Source organism: Mauremys mutica, unplaced genomic scaffold (assembly GCF_020497125.1).
Source record: "Mauremys mutica isolate MM-2020 ecotype Southern unplaced genomic scaffold, ASM2049712v1 000298F_np12_obj, whole genome shotgun sequence".
In the NCBI taxonomy this organism is placed as follows: Eukaryota; Metazoa; Chordata; order Testudines; family Geoemydidae; genus Mauremys; species Mauremys mutica.
Genome location: NW_025422903.1, coordinates 424,677 through 440,406, shown reverse-complemented (window position 1 = coordinate 440,406; position 15,730 = coordinate 424,677). Strand labels below are relative to the sequence as shown.

Here is a 15,730-nt window from a genome sequence, read left to right as displayed (position 1 = left end):
GGGGGGGGGGGGGCGGTGTAGACACCCCGAGTCGGCTTCTTAAATCCCTTCCGGCTGTTTCACATCCGCGACTCCCCGGTGAAACGGGGGAGCCTTGTCCCGTGACCGGCTGCTTCCGAGGGCCGCGAGCGACGGACGTGAGGGCTCGGACGAGAGTTGCCGTTGTCATCGTGTAATAAACCTGCTGTCGTGATGAATAGTAATTATTGTGGAAGAAGCAGGCCATAAACCCCCCTGTTAGATTTCCAAGGGCCTTTCCCATTTATACTTAGGTCAAGGAGAAAATCCCATTTTAGGGGGGGTTCGCGAGACCTGATGTTCCAGTGAAAGGGGCGCCCGGGTTGGTAACAGGTGGGGACCACGGGCCTGGTTTTACCAACGACTCCAGAGACAGCGCCAGCGACGCCAGTCCCCTGCTGACGTCGCACGGACCAGGCCTGGGTTGCGCCGCGCCGTCTCCTACACACATTTTACAACAATACGGGACAAGTGTTACTGGGGGGGGGGGGGGGGCCGCAGGGGCCATTCAGCACCAAAACGTTACAAATTCCGTGCCCAATATTTGAACATTTGGCCACTTTTATTTGTCAATCAAATCCAGGCCGAGGCTGCAGCCTGGCAGGGGGGAGCCCCCACCCCCGGCTGCACCAAGGTGGGGGTTCACCCTCTGCCCCCAGATTGGGTGGGGGGGGGGCTGCCTCCGACCCTGACCCAGAACCACCCTGGGGCCCTGCCCCCCGGGGCCAGGCAGGATCCCAGTGTCTGGGGGGGGGGGCTGGGTGCATGGGGGGGGGTCCAGATGAGGAGCAATGGGGGGGCGGCGCCTTTCTAAGGCTCTGACGCCACCTGGCGGCCGCTCTGACGAGCCGCGGCCCTCGCCCGGGCCGAAGGGCGCATGCGCGGCTGGTCCGGCCCGGCCAATGGAGCGCGGCGGGGTATAAAAGCGGGTGCGGCCCCCGCGCGGGGAGCGGCGGCTGCTGCTGCATCCGGAGCAGGGGAGGGAGGGAGCGGCCGGGACGGGCCGGAGGGACCCCGGCGTCCGGGAGGTGAGGCTGGGGGCGGGGCTCCGGCTGGGACCCGGCTCCGGGCCGCTGCTGCCTCTGGCGGGGGCGGGGCGGCGACCGGACCGGACCGGACCAGCTCGGCTCTCGCGGGGTGCGGGCCCGGCTTGGGCACGTGGGGCCTGGCTCCAGGCGGGGTGGGGGGGAGCTGGGCTCTGTCCTGGGTGGGACCAACGGCTCCATGTTTCTTGTTTCGCAGCAGACGCGGGGCCGGTGGGTCCGAAGCCGCGAACACGCCCCCGCCGCTGCCGGGTTCATCCTCCCGCAGTAAATCAGGGGTGGTGGCGCCAGACCCGCTTCTTTCTTCGCACCAAGGCAGGAGCCTGGGAGTCCTTGGCTGCCTGCAGCTGATACTGACCTGCCCAAGATAGTGAAGAACTTCAGAAGGATCCGATCTACATAAGAACGGCCGTACCGGGTCAGACCAAAGGTCCATCCAGCCCAGTATCTGTCTGCTGACAGTGGCCAACCCCTTTTAAACATTGTTACAGTCCCGGCCTTCACAACCTCCTCAGGCAGGGAGTTCCACAAGTTGACTGTGCGCTGCGTGAAGAACAACTTCCTTTTATTTGTTTTAAACCTGCTGCCTATTATCTTGTATGCTCATGATTTTATAGACCTTTATCATGTCTCTTTTCCAAGCTGAAGAGTCCTTTCCTCATTCCTCATATGGGACCCTCTCTAAACCCCCTAATCATTTTAGTTGCTCTTTTCTGAACCTTTTCTAGTGCTAGAATATCTTTTTTGAGGTGAGGCGACCACATCTGTACATAGTATTCAAGATGTGGGCGTACCATGGATTTATATGAGGGCAAGAATATAGTCTCAGTCTTAGTCGCTATCCCCTTTTTAATGATTCCTAACATCCTGTCCTGTTTGCTTGCTTTCTTGAGTAGTTTTGTATTATCAAACATTGCCACCTCACTGTTCCCCAAGGGTCAGTCCTAGGACCAATCCTATATCAGTTTATGCATATCGGTACCGAAGCCGATTTAAAGGACAGGTTACAAACCTTAGTTAATAGTTCTGCAACTTCACATTTGAGTTCTTTCAGAACTCTTGGGTGAATGAATGCCAATGCCATCTGGTCCCGCCCGGTGACTTGTTAATGTTGAGGTTTATCAATTAATTCCAAAACCTCCTCTAGTGACCACACTTCAATAAATGTCAAGTCCTGCACATTGGGGGAAAAATAACCCCAACTATACATATGATCTGATGGGGGGGGGGGGGAGGGGCTAGTTTACCTACAGCGTCAAGAAAATGATCTTTGAGTCATTGTGGAGTGGATACAGTGCTCTGAAGATGTTCCTGTGGTGTGTGCAGAGCCCATCAAAAAAAGCAAACAGGCTGTTGGGGCAGTAAAGAATATTACAACACACCCACCCTGGTGTGTTGTAAAGGGTCATAATTTCCATCTAGAGGTGCTCATGTAGGGATTTCACTTTTGTAATGAGCTAGACTTTGCTTTATGTCAGCATTAAAAGTCTAGCTGTGCACCAGAAGCTGGCAGCCCAATGACAGGGCCACAGATTTATAAACCTGGCCAACTGTTCCTAGTGAACTGAACACTCCTCTCAAATAGGGGCCAGTAGCATGAGCAAGGCAGGGCGATTCACTGTAACTCGACAAGAACATTCCCACCTAACATGTGAAGGCCGCCACCCCCCCAGTGTCTTTCATCTTTCAGCATCTTTATTTAGAAAGACACTGTGGTAGGTTTAAACCCAGGAGCCTGGGCTCCCCAGCAATTCTAATGGGAAGGACTCCTTCCCACAGGGTCGCTCAGGAGCGCCCCTGCTCCCCAGCCCAGCGGAAGAAGTCGCAGCGGGCCCTGGGGTCACTGGGGCGCCCTGGGGGCCGGGCACAGACGTAGAAACGCCGCCCGCGGTTGGGGCCTGGTTTGCGGACAGTTCGCAGGGCACAGGGCTCCCCATGGGCCGGGCAGCAGGGCGGGGGAGTCGGGCCACGCAGCACCATGCGCCACTGGGCTGTGCTGCTGGGCGCTGCCTGTGGTCTGCCCTGCCCTGGTGCATTGTGGGCTGCCTCTTGTCCTGTCTGCCCCAGCGCATCCTGGGCCAGTTCCTGTGTCCCGTGCCCTGAGGCATTGTGGTCTGACGACTCTTGTCCGGCCTGGCCTGTGCCTGTCCCCAGCTGGCCCTGTGCGGCTCTGAAATACCTCAGCAGGTCCCCTTGCCCCCTGGGCGAGCGTCTCCCCCTCCGTGCAGAGCACCCTGGCCTCACCCCTGCCCCCCGACACATCCCAGGGCCGCCTGTGGCCCCCGCTCCCCGCTCCACCCTGACCAGGAAGCGGCTCAGCGTCTGCTGGGTGCCGGCGAATTCAGGCATGTGGCGGGTGCAGAGCGAGGGGCAGCGGGGCGCTGGCAGGAAAGTGGCTGCCAGCTCGGCCAGCACCGGGCAGTGGTCAGAGCCGGGCACGTCGGGCAGGATGCGGGCATCCCGCAGCTCGGCCAGCGCCAGGGCCCGGTCGGCCAGGACGTAGTCTAGCCGCGTGCCATGGTTGGTGAGCCGGGCGCCGGTGTCGATGCGCCAGCAGGTGAAGGCGTACGGCTGGCTGGGGTGCAGCAGGCGGAAGGTGTCGACGAAGAGCCCCTGCCCGGGGGGCCCATCTGGTGCCCACAGGAACCCGTCCAGCCAGCGCCGGCCTGGGTGCTCCCGGAACGCCTCCTGCGGGAGGGAGGGAGGGGAGAGTCAGTGGAAAGTGGACAAACAACCTCTTCACCCCCCTCCCAGAGCTGGGGAGAGAACCCAGGAGTCCTGGCTCCCCATCCCCCCCCAGATTCGAGGGGCACTAACCGGGTCCCCTGGCTCACAGTGGTCGATGGGCCGATGCGACGTGTTGATGTCCCCCAAGATCACAACGTGCCTGGAAGACAAAAAATGGGGCTGGGGAGTCAGGAGGGATTCCTAGACTCTAGGACTGGAAGGGACCTCGAGAAGTCATCGAGTCCAGTCCCCTGCCCTCCTGGCAGGACCAAATCCTGTCTAGCCCAGGCCTGCACAACTCATAAAGCGGCAGCGGCGAGGGCCACATTCCTCCAAAGAAAACAGCTGAGGCCAAAACCTCCCGGCCCGAGGAAACACCCCGCCCCAGGGCCGCCCAGCCCTGCGGAAACAAACCCTCCTTCCCCAGCGCCGCCCCACCAAAACAGCTGTGGGCCAAAAAGGAAGGTTGGGGGTGGGGAGGTGATACTTGATTTTAAATCAACCAGGCTCCCAGCCACCTCTTTAGCTGGGGGCCCTCAGGGTCAAATTAAAGGGCCCGGGGCTCCGGTGGCTGGGGGAACCCGGCAGGGCCGGCTCTAGGTTTTTTGCTGCCCCAAGCAAAAAAAAATTTGGCTGCCCCCCCCGTCCCAGCCCTGGGCTCCCCCCTGTACCCCCCTGCTGCCCACCAGTGCCCCCCCCCCACCTCCTGCTGCCCCAGCCCTGGGTCACTGGTAACTCACTCCCAGGGCGGGTCATTCAGCCGGAATTTTGGATGTGCACAAAACACAGACAGGATTGGTTCCCGTATGATTACAGAGCTGCAGTAAAGTGGAACAATTTTCAGCGTGTGTGATTGGAGGAGATCTGGATGCATATTATGAGACTGTCCTCCATAAATGAGGAAAAGTTGAGGTGCCTTTATTATTCTTTTGTTCCACTCTCTCTTTCTATGGGGAATTTGCCAATGCAATCTCACTGTCTTGCTGAAACAAACAAAAAGGCAATGGCTGTTGAAAATAGCAATTCCAGTGCTAATAAGCATTTCTTGCTCAATTTTATTCTACAGCAAGTTACAGTGGATCAGTATATTTGATTTGGGAGAAATGAAGTAAAAGCTGCCCAAACCGAGCTTGAGCACTCCTGAATTTTGAGGTGTTCAAATCTGGAAGGCAGGTGCTGGGGGTGGGAGAGGGCTGTGGGCTCCATGGGGCAGCCACTGTCTGGAGCTGCACGGAGCCAGACACGCTGGTCTGAGTGGCACAGTAAGCGGTTTGGGGGTTGGAGAAGGGGTAGGGGGTTCCGGGGGGCAGTCAGGGGACAGGCAGCAATTGGATAGGCATGGGAGTCCAGGAGGTTTATCAGGGGACAGGTAGGGGGTGGGGTCCTGGGGGGAAGTTGGGTGGGGTCTCAGGAGGGGGCAGTTGGGGACAAGGAGAAGGGAGGCTTAGATAGGGGCTGGGGTCCCAAGGGGCAGTTAGGGGCAGGGGTCTCGGGAGGGGGTAATTGGGGGACAAGGACCAGTGGTGCTTAGATAGGGGGTGGGGGTCCTGGGGGGCAGTTGGGCAGGGGTCTGGGGAGGGGGCAATCAGCGGACAGGGGCTGGGATTCGAAGGGCTCTGGTCTCCCTGCCCCTGCGGGCAGCGCAGAGCCCTCTGATTCCCGGCCACGGCAGGGATTCAAAGGGCTCTGGGCTGCCCGCAGAGCGCCGTGTGCGGGAGATTTAGAATCCCCCCGCGGGCCGCACAGTGAGGCTCCACGGGCCGCATGCGGCCTGCGGGCCATATGCTGTGCAGGCCTGGTCTAGACCATCCCAGATGGACATTTCTCTAACCTGCTCTTAAATATCTCCAGAGATGGAGATTCCACACCCTCCCTAGGCAATTTATTCCAGTGTTTACCCACCCTGACAGTTAGGAACTTTTTCCTAATGTCCAACCTAAACCTCCCTGGCTGCAGTTTAAGCCCGTTGCTGCTTGTTCTATCCTTAGAGGTTAAGAAGAACAATTTATCTCCCTCCTCCTTGTAACAACCTTTTATGTACTTGAAAACTGCTCTCATGTCCCCTCTCAGTCTCCTCTTCTCCAGACTGAACAAACCCAATTCTTTCAGCCTCCTTCGTAGCTCATGTTCTCTAGACCTTTAATCATTCTTGTTGCTCTTCTCTGGACCCTCTCCACATCTTTCTTGAAATGCGGTGCCCGGAACTGGACACAATACTCCAGCTGAGGCCTAACCAGCGCGGAGCAGAGCGGAAGAATCACTTCTCGTGTCGTGCTCACAACACACCTGTTAATGCACCCCAGAATCACGTTTGCTTTTTTTGCAACAGCATCGCACTGTTGACTCATATTTAGCTTGTGGTCCACTAGAACCCCTAGATCCCTTTCTGCCGTACTCCTTCCTAGACAGTCTCTTCCCATTCTGCATGTGTGGAACTGATTGTTCCTTCCTAAGGGGAGCACTTTGCATTTGTTTTTGTTAAACTTCATCCTGTTTACCTCAGACCATTTCTCCAATTTGTCCAGGTCAGGGGTCAGCAGCCTTTCAGAAGTGCTGGGCCGAGTCTTCATTTATTCACTCTCATTTAAGGTTTTGCGTGCCAGTCATACATTTTAATGTTTTTAGAAGGTCTCTTTCTATAAGTCTATAATATATAACTAAACTATTATTGTATGTAAAGTAAATAATGTTTTTAAAAAGGTTAAGAAGCTTCATTTAAAATTAAATTAAAATGCAGAGCCCCCCCCCCCCCCCCCCCGACTGGTGGCCAGGACCTGGGCAGTGTGAGTGCCACTGAAAATCAGCTCGCGTGCCATTGCCTACCCCGATCCAGATCATTTTGAATTATGACCCTGTCCTCCAAAGCAGTTGCAATCCCTCCCAGTTTGGTATCATCTGCAAATGATGAGCTCAGGCAATGAGAGGATGGGGGCAGCACGCCAGATGGAGGGGAGATCTCTAGTCTCAGGAGGGGCTCTGAGGAGGGTGATGGAGAGACAAGACCTCGGTGCGGGAGGGGGGTCACATGGAGATGGGGGGGGGGGCGCGGCCTGGACCCTCTGGCTTCAAGAGGTGTTGGGTTTGGGTTGATGGGGTCAGGGGAGACTGAGGGGGATACGATCTCTCAGCAGCACCTTGGCCCAGGTTGGGGGGTGTCAGGGATTTGGGGGCAGGGTACGTACCCCCCGTCTCTCAGCAGCGCCTCGGCCCGGCCCTGCAGCAGCTGGTAGAAGGATGCCTGGTAGGCGGCGCGCTCGGGGCGCTGGGGGTCAGCCCGTGGGCAGTACACATTGATCACCGTCAGGGTGGTCTCCTGCTGTGCCGATGTCCTGCGGGGGGAGAAGGCAGAAAACACATTGGGGGGTTGTGTTAGGCTGGCATCTGCGCCCCCCCAGCCAACAACCATCCCCCCACACCTGGCTCCCTGCCCTCCCCAACCCAGCACTCTGTGGGCCCACAGCTCCTCACCCCACAATCCTCGGGGACACGGCCCTAGGATGTCCCTCACCGTATGCAGTGCTGGGTGATCACCGCGCGCCCCTCGCTGTCCAGCGCCTTCAGCTCCTGGGGCGTGAAGGCCCCTAGGTCTCCATAACACCCCACGGCGCCGCCCTCCCCGGGCCGGGCCAGGAGCCCGGAGAGCCCCTCCTCCGCTGCCAGCGGGGTGGCACTGTCCTTACAGAAGGTCGCCACACCTGGTTGGGGGGAGAAAGAGCGAGAGAGAACCCAGGAGTCCGGTGCCAGCCCCGGCTCTGGGAGTGGGGTGGGGCTGGGGGCCCGGACGCCTGGGTCCCAAGCTCTCCCCCGTTACCTGAGTAGCCGCTCCGGGTGCGGCAGAAGCTGAAGTAGGAGTTGTAGCCGTCCACCATGGCCAGCGGCTCCGCCAGCAGGTCCCCTGGGGACACGGGGTCACCGTGGGGTCAGGCTGGGCCCCCTTGTGCGCGGTGCCCTCTGACCCCCATCGCTGGTCCTGCTCATTGACCTCTGACCCCCCCTGCCATCACTACTTCACTGGCCATGCCCTGTGACCCCTGCCCCACTGGACCTCCCGCCCCAAGCCCTGCCCTTTGACCCCTGCTCCCTTCCCTGTGACCCCTTGCCCTGACCCAGCCCCTGTGACCCCTGACCCTTGCCCTGACCCCGCCCCCGTGACCCCTGACCCCGCTCACGCGTGACGCGGGTCTCCTGTAGGCAGATCACGTCCCCGCCCAGCGCCCCGAGCCCCGCGGGGCCCGGCCCGGCCCGGAGCCCGGCCACGTTCCAGCTCAGCAGCCGCATCCCCCACCCCGCCCGCCGCGCGGAAACGCCGCCCGCGTCACTTCCGCCCCGCAACCCCCTTAACTAACTTCACTTCCGCCACGCTACGCACCACTTCCGCTCCGCACCGGAAGTGATGCTCGGAGGACCGGGAGGAGACTAGGAACGCTCAGAGCTCCCGCTTCCGAGCCGTGGCCCCGCCCCCATGCCCTGGACACACCCCTCGGGTGCCTGCTGCCAGAGCCGCGCCCCCTTTGGCCACGCCCCATGGGGTAGCTCCTCCCCCTCAGGACCACGCCCCTTGCTGGTAACAGAGACTTTATTGGGCTTTCAGGCAGGCTCCTCCCCCAATTGCCCCAGGAGGCCCCGCCCCTTTCTCCACCATGCCCCGCCCCCTTCTCTACTGGCTCCTCCCACGTGCAGCTGGCTCCTCCCCCAGCAGCCGTCAGCGCCTCTTCTTCTTGTCCTTGGGGGGGCGGCTCCGGCCGTCGCCCCGACTCAGGCTCATGCGGGACAGAGACTTCACCAGCGACAGGATCCGGCCGGGCTTCCTGCCTGCGGGCGGGGCGAGAACGGCCGGCGTCAGGCTGGGGGGGCCTGGCGTCGGGCTGGGGGGGGCCGGCGTCGGGCTGGGGGGGGCCGGTGTCAGGCTGGGGGGGCCTGGCGTCGGGCTGGGGGGGCCTGGCGTCGGGCTGGGGGGGGCCGGTGTCAGGCTGGGGGGGCCTGGCGTCGGGCTGGGGGGGCCTGGCGTCGGGCTGGGGGGGGGGGGAACGTGGCCCCGCGCGGACGACCAGAACGCCCCGTCGAAAAGGGCCCCTGGCGGCTGCGGTCGGCGGCGCAGCAGGGCTAAGGGAGGCTCCAGGGCCCAGCACCGCTCCCCAGAAGTGGCCGCCAGCCCCAGCCCGGTGACAGCGAGCGAGCGGCAGTGAATGGGGGCGGGGCTCCGGAGAAGGGGCGGGGCAGGGGGCGGAGCAAGGGACCAGGTCTGTGGTTTTGTGCCATTAGGAAGTTGGCCACCCGAGGCCCCAGAGGGACGGCCAGACGGGGCGCCCTGGGCTCGGGCCGCAGGGGCTGGGCTAGGGGCTGTCACACGGGGGGGGGGGGGCACCCTCCCCGGCCTGTGTCTGGCTCTTACCCCGGCTCTGCGATGATTTGCTCTGTCTGGCTCCCCCCCCTCGATCCGCCCGCCTGGAAACGAAACGAGACGATGAGATGCTGGGATCCCCCCAGGCCTCCCCCCACCTCCCAGGCCCTCCATCCTCCCCCCCTTCCCCCCACCTCCCAGGCCCTCCATCTCCGCCCCCAGCCTCCCCACCCCATACGCCCGACACCTTCCATTGCCCCAACCCCCCCAGATCCCAATTTCCTGGTCCCCCCGCCATCACCTGCTGGACTCTTTCCTCTTGCTCGAGGGGCTGCTCCCCTGGCTGCCCTGACTCCTCTCCTGGGGGGCCGGTGACCCCCCTGGCGACTCAGACTGGCTCCTGCGCTCCCCTGTGGACCCGCCCCGCTGCGACCCCCTCCCCACGCTGGGTGGCTTGCGGGGCAGTGAGGGGCTGAGGCTGGGGGGGGTGCGGCTGCGCGAGCTCCCTGGGTCATCCCGGGAGGGGCTGGGAGTCCGGAGACTGCAGATGCTCAAGGCATCCGGGCCCCCTTCCTCGGGGGCCAGCGACTCCAGGCTCTGGGGAGGACAACGGAATGGGTTATAGCTCCCTGCTCTAACCACCAGCCCCCACTGCCCTCCCAGAGCTGGGGAGAGAACCCAGGAGTCCTGGCTCCCAGCCCCCCTCAGCTCTGACCCACCAGCCCCCACTGCCCTCCCAGAGCTGGGGAGAGAACCCAGGAGTCCTGGCTCCCAGCCCCCCTCAGCTCTGACCCACCAGCCCCCACTGCCCTCCCAGAGCTGGGGAGAGAACCCAGGAGTCCTGGCTCCCAGCCCCCCAGCTCTGACCCACCAGCCCCCACTCCCCTCCCAGAGCCGGGGAGAGAACCCAGGTGTCCTGGCTCCCAGCCCCCCCGGCTCTGACCACCAGCCCCCTGCCTGGAGCAGAGCAGCTGGTGGTGCCTCACCCCGGTAGTGTCCTGGCTGATGCCTTGGAGCAGGGGTTCCCCGAAAGCCCCAGGGTCTCCGGGCAGGGCCTGTCCCCCGTGGCTCCCCTCCGCGGGCGGCCGGAGGAGGTTGATGATCTGCACCCACATGTCGAAGAGCTCGTAGTGGGCGTCGCCCTGGGGGCAGAGCTGCAGGTAGAACGAGCGGCCGCTGGCCAGCTTCAGCCGCAGCTGCAGCATCTCGCCGTCGTGCACCGAGATCTTCACAAACCGCAGCGGGAGCAGCCTGCCGGGACAGCAGAGGGCTGTGGGTCGGGAGGGACTGAGGTGGGGGAGCCTAGGCCTAGGAGTGAGGGGCCGGGGGGGGGGAGGGGGCTGGGCTGGCAGGGGCTGCGGATCGGGAGTGAGGGGCGCTGTCAGGGCTGGGAGGGGGGAGCCCAGGGCTGCAGGTCAGGAGTGAGGGGCACTAGCAGGGCCTGAGGTGGCTGCAGGTCGGGAGTGAGGGGCACCGGCAGGGCTGAGGCTGGGCTAGGAGGGGGCTGCGGGTCAGGAGTGAGGGGCACCATTTATGGCGGTGGGGGGGGGGGCGTGTCTCACCTGGTGAGCTCTAGTGCTTTGGCAGGGGGGCCCCTGCGGCCCCGGCTCTCCTCGGAGGGGACCACAGGCCGGGCCAGCAGCAGCACGTTGGGCACCAGGAGGGCGGGGCTTGTGCAGGCCACGCCCACCGTGACCACTCGGACACGATTGTGCACGTCCACCACCTCCCCGCGCTTGCTGATCTGCGGGTGGGGAGTAGAGGGGCAGGTTAGTGCCTCCCCCTCAGCTGCTTGGCCCCAGCTGTTCGCTGCCCCATAGCCCCGCCCCCAGCCCCGGTACCTGTATGAAGTCGCTCTCGAAGATGGGGGCGTACTGGAAGATCTCGTACTCGCCGGCCCGGAGCTGGCGCTGCAGGGGCCCCATGGCCGTGTTGATCAGCCCCCGCGCCTGGTCGCAATCCGCCGTGTAATACGGCAGCACAAACTCCTGGTGCATCTTCTCACCAGCCTAGAGCGGGGGGAGGGAGCCCGGACGCCTGGGTTCTCTCCCCGGCTCTGGGAGAGGAGGGGGGACTAGTGGTTAGAGCGGGGTGGGGAGAGCCAGGACTCCTGGGTTCTCTTCCCAGCTCTGGGAGGGGAGTCCAGAGGGTTAGAGCAGGGGGCACTGGGAGCCAGGACTCCTGGGTTCTGTTTGCTGCCTGGTGTGTGTTGGGCCCCGTGTGTATAAGCTGAGACCCCCCACCCCAGCCCTGCTGGTCCTGCACCCCCAGGTGCCTGGCCTCCCCCCCCACTTTGGTAGAGGTGGGGGTATCGCACTCAACAATGTTTTGGGGGTGGGAGGGTTGTAGCAGTGGGAAATTTCCTAGCAATCTTGAGACACCTCCCTTATGTCCCCCCCAGCTCTGAACCCCCCCCCAGCTCCGGGCTTTCCAATAGTCCCGCCCCCCCAGCTTCATTCTGCTCTCCAGTTCCGCCTCCCGAGCTCCAAGCTCCGCCCCCTAGCCCCATGCCCCGCCCCTCCCCACGCTGGGGGGCAGTTATCCAGCAGGGGAGGGACCAGCCCCTCTGCTCCTTTGGGGTGGGGGTGGGGGTGTCTCTGTAGCAGCCATTTTAGAGGAAGGGGAGGGGCTCACCTCTGCTGCCCCTAGAGGGGGCGGGCTCCAGCTCCCACTGGCCCCACCCCTTTCCCCCCTCCCTGTGCCTGGCGAGGGGAAATTATGATGTCACGCTCCTCTCTATGACATAATACCGGGGGAGCCAATCTAGCACGTGCCACACCCAAGATGGCCCCTCAATAGCGCCCACTGTGGCAGGGCCACACCCAAGATGGCGCACGGTCCGCGCGCTCCATTGTTTCCGACACAATCAACATGGCGTCTCTCTTCCCGCGCACTGAGTATTCATCCGCCACACCCAAGATGGCGCACGGGACGCGCCCCATTGTTTCCTCTTCCCGCGCACGGAGTATTCATCCGCCACACCCCATATGGCGGCCGCGCGACGGCCCTTCCCGGACTCTACCAAGATGGCGCTGATGTGCGCGGTCATTCCGCCCCCCCTGCGACAGAGGCTGCGTGCCTAAGGTTCCAGCCTGGTTCCCTGCACTTGGGTGGGGGCAGGGATGTGGGGGGAATTAATGTCTCGCCCCCCACCCCCGTCGTCTCACTACACCGAGCTCTTGCCACTCCATGGCCTGGGGCTAAGATGGCAGAGCGGGGGGGGGGGAAATGCCTAAGGGGCTGCAAGTCAGGAGTGAGGGGCACTAACCGGGCTGGGGGGTGGTGGTCAGGTACTAGCAGAGCAGAGGAACTAGCTTCTCTCCCCCCCCCCCTCCCATTTCCTGAGCTGGCTCCCGGTCTCACTGCGTGGAGGAGGTGATGGTGTAGGGGGGAGGGGGTTAGAGGCCTTAGGAACTGGGGAAACTTTGGGGAAAGGGGGAACCGAGAGGGGAAGGATGCGCTCCACCACGCGGGAACCGGATTGCTGGCACTTGGTTCTAAGGGCTGGAGCAAAGCCGACAGGTGCAGAGGAGCCCCTGGGTCAGACAAAGGCAGGCCGGGGGGGGGGGGGGAGAGGGATTAGTGGAGATTCTCTATCATAAAAATACAGGTAAGATCAGATGAGACACAGGCCAATGAAAGAGACCCAGTCAATTCCATCATGAAATAGGAGACAGCTTAAAAGTGACACGTTTTTAAAGTGCTTATATACAGATGCTAGAAGTCTAAGTAAGAAGATGGGTGAACTAGAGCCTTGTACTCAATGAGGCTATTAATATAATAGGCATCACAGAAACTTGGTGGAATGAGGATGATCAGTGGGACACAGTAATACCAGGGTACAAAATATATCAGAAGGACAGAGCAGGTCATGGTGGGGAAGTGACACTATCTGTGAAAGAAAGCATAGAATTGAATGAATATCTTAAATGAATCAAACTGTACCCTAGAATCTCTATGGATTGTAATCCCCTGCTTGAAAATAAAGAATATAGCAAGAGGGATATATTACTGCCCAGGATGGTGACAGTGAAATGCTCAGGGAGATTACAGAGGCTATTAAAATAAAAAACTCAATAATAATGAGGGATTTCAACTATCCCACCTTGACTGGGTACATGTGACCTCAGGACAGGATGCAGAGATAAAGTTTGACACCTGAAATGACTGTGTCTTGGAGCGGCGACGCCTGGAACCCACCAGAGAAGAGGCAATTCTTGATGTAGTCCCACCGTGGAGCACGGGATCTGGTCTAAGAGGTGAGTAGAGCTGGACCGCTTGGTAACAGTGACCATAATATAATGAAATGTAACATCCCTGTGGCAGGGTAGGCACCACAGCAGCCCAACACTGTGGCGTTTAATTGCAGAAAGAGGAACTACACAAAAACAAGGTTTGGGGAAACAGAAATGAAAAAGGTCCATTGCAAAGAGTGAAATCCCTGCAAGCCGCATAGAAACGTTTCTAAGACACCATAAGAGACACTCAACTTAAACCTATTCCCCCCATTAGAAAACATAGTAAGAGAACCAAAGAAGAGCCACAGTGGTTAACCAACAAAGTAAAACACAGTGAGAGGCCAAAAGGCCTCATGTAAAAAGCAGAAGTTAAATCCTAGTGAGGAAAATAAAGAGCCTGAACTCCGGCAAACGAAGGGTAAATATACCATGAGGAAGGGCAAAAAATAATTTGAGGAACAATTCGCCAAAGTAAAAAAACAAAAATTTGCTAAGTACATCAGAAGCTGCTCAACAACCAGTGGGGCCACTGGCCGCTCGAGGTGCTAAGGGAGCACTCAAGGACGATAAGGCCATTGTGGAGAAACTACATGAATTCTTTGCATCGGTCTTCACAGCTGAGGATTCCCAAACCTGAGCCGTTCTTTTTAGGACACAAATCTGAGGAACTGTCCCAGATTGAGGTGTCAGTAGAGGAGGCTTTGGAACAAACTGATAAACTGAACAGTAATAAGTATTCACTCGAGTTTTGAAGGAACTCAAAAGTGAAATTGCAGGACTAGCACCTGTCTGTAATCTATCACTTAGATCAGCTTCTGTTCCAGATGACTGGAGGGTAGCTAATGTGATGCCAGTTTTTAAAGAGGACTCCAGGGGTGATCCTGGCAATTACAGGCCGGTGAGCCTGACTTCAGTACCAGGCAAACTGGTTGAAATTATAGTAAACAACAAAATTGTCACATACAGAGATGAACATAACTTGGGGAAGAGTCAACATGGTTTTAGTAAAGGGAAATCGCGCCTCACCACTCTACTAGAATTCTTTGAGGAGGTCAACAAGCACGTGGACAAGGGGGATCCCGTGGATATAGTGCACTTCGGTTTTCAGAAAGCCCCTGACAAGGTCCCTCACCAAAGGCTCTTAAGCCAAGGAAGCTGCCCTGGGATACGAGGGAAGAGCTTCTCCGGGATTGGTAACTGGTTCAAAGACAGGAAACAAAGGGTAGGAATAAAGGGTCAGTTTTCAGAATGGAGAGAGGTAAATAGTGTCCCCCCCCCGCCAGGGGTCTGTGCTGGGCCGAGTCCTTTTCATATATTAATAAATGAGCTGGAAAAAGGGGTGACCAGGGAGGTGGCAAAATTTGCAGATGCTACAAAACCACTCAAGATAGTGAAGTCCCAGGCAGACTGCGAAGAGCTACACAAGGATCTCTCGAAACTGGGCGATTGGGCAGCAAAATGGCAGATGAAATTCAGTGTTGATAAATGCAAAGTGATGCCCATTGGAAACATCGTCCCAACTCTACGTACACAATGATGGGCTCTAAATGACCTGTTACCACTCGAGAAAGATCTCGGAGTCACTGTGGATAGTTCTCTGGAAACACCCACTCGATGTGCAGCAGCAGCCAAAAAGCCAACAGAACGTTGGGCATCGTTAAGAAAGGGAGAGAGAAGACAGAACATATCATGTTGCTGCTCTGTAAATCCATGGTTTGCCCAGACCTTGAGTTCTGCGTGCACCTGTGGTCGCCCCAGCTGAAAAAAGATCTATTGGAATTGGAAAAGGTTCAGAAAAGGGGAACAAAAGAAGAGATGAATAAGCCTGGGACTTTTCAGCTTGGAAGAGACGGCTAAGGGGGGATATGATTAAGGTCTATAAAATCACGACGGGTGCGGAGAAAGTAAAGGAGGACGTGTTATTTACTCCTTCCCATAACACAAGAACTAGGGGTCACCCAATGAAATTAACAGGCAGCAGGTTTAAAACAAACAAAAGGACGTATTCTTTCACCCAGCGCACAGTCAGCCTGGGGAACTCCTTGCCACCGGATGTTGCAAAGGCCAAGACTATAACAGAGTTCAAAAAAGAGCTAGAGGAGTTCATGGAGGTCAGGTCCATCAATGGCTATTAGCCAGGCTGGGCAGGGATGGTGTCCGCAGCCTCTGGTTTGCCAGAAGCTGGGAACAAGCGACAGGGGACGGATCACTTGATAATTGCCCTGTTCTGTTCACTCCCTGTGGGGCGCCTGGCACTGGCCACTGTCGGCAGACAGGACACTGGGCTACATGGACCTTTGGTCTGACCCAGTCTGGCCGTTCTTTCTTAGGCCTTGTCCAAACCTCACAGCACTAAAAGTTAG

The 15,730-nt window shown here is 59.3% G+C and overlaps 2 protein-coding genes across 2 annotated transcripts; both read right to left on the bottom strand.

Annotated features, from left to right (window-relative positions):
* Positions 1 to 2,846: 2,846 nt before the first annotated feature.
* On the bottom strand, positions 2,847 to 8,074 carry APEX2 (apurinic/apyrimidinic endodeoxyribonuclease 2). Its single transcript, XM_045000386.1, has 6 exons — positions 7,958 to 8,074; positions 7,600 to 7,683; positions 7,297 to 7,483; positions 6,971 to 7,117; positions 3,879 to 3,948; positions 2,847 to 3,749 (listed from the first exon to the last, which is right to left on the bottom strand). Exons 1-6 carry the CDS (start codon positions 8,064 to 8,066, stop codon positions 2,847 to 2,849), a joined length of 1,500 nt encoding a protein of 499 aa, XP_044856321.1. The 5' UTR covers positions 8,067 to 8,074.
* A 291-nt stretch (positions 8,075 to 8,365) lies between these two features.
* LOC123357093 (protein FAM71C-like) lies at positions 8,366 to 12,025 on the bottom strand. The gene is made up of 7 exons (XM_045000404.1): positions 11,764 to 12,025; positions 10,971 to 11,185; positions 10,692 to 10,873; positions 10,116 to 10,380; positions 9,431 to 9,726; positions 9,181 to 9,233; positions 8,366 to 8,600 (listed from the first exon to the last, which is right to left on the bottom strand). The coding sequence occupies exons 2-7, from the start codon at positions 11,124 to 11,126 to the stop codon at positions 8,491 to 8,493; spliced, it is 1,062 nt and encodes a 353-aa protein (XP_044856339.1). The 5' UTR covers positions 11,127 to 11,185; positions 11,764 to 12,025; the 3' UTR covers positions 8,366 to 8,490.
* Positions 12,026 to 15,730: the final 3,705 nt, after the last annotated feature.

What these genes read in the sequence shown, in the direction of transcription:
- LOC123357093 (XM_045000404.1), bottom strand. Translation starts at nt 11,126, where the DNA reads ATGCACCAGGAGTTTGTGCTGCCGTATTACACGGCGGATTGCGACCAG. An exon ending in TCGAGAGCGACTTCATACAG is followed by an intron (nt 10,874 to 10,970) that starts GTACCGGGGCTG and finishes CCCCACCCGCAG; the next exon opens with ATCAGCAAGCGCGGGGAGGT. An exon ending in AAAGCACTAGAGCTCACCAG is followed by an intron (nt 10,381 to 10,691) that starts GTGAGACACGCC and finishes CTGTCCCGGCAG; the next exon opens with GCTGCTCCCGCTGCGGTTTG.
- APEX2 (XM_045000386.1), bottom strand. Translation starts at nt 8,066, where the DNA reads ATGCGGCTGCTGAGCTGGAACGTGGCCGGGCTCCGGGCCGGGCCGGGC. An exon ending in CACCCGGAGCGGCTACTCAG is followed by an intron (nt 7,484 to 7,599) that starts GTAACGGGGGAG and finishes CCCCCCAACCAG; the next exon opens with GTGTGGCGACCTTCTGTAAG. An exon ending in GCGCTGCTGAGAGACGGGGG is followed by an intron (nt 3,949 to 6,970) that starts GTACGTACCCTG and finishes TTTGTCTTCCAG; the next exon opens with GCACGTTGTGATCTTGGGGG.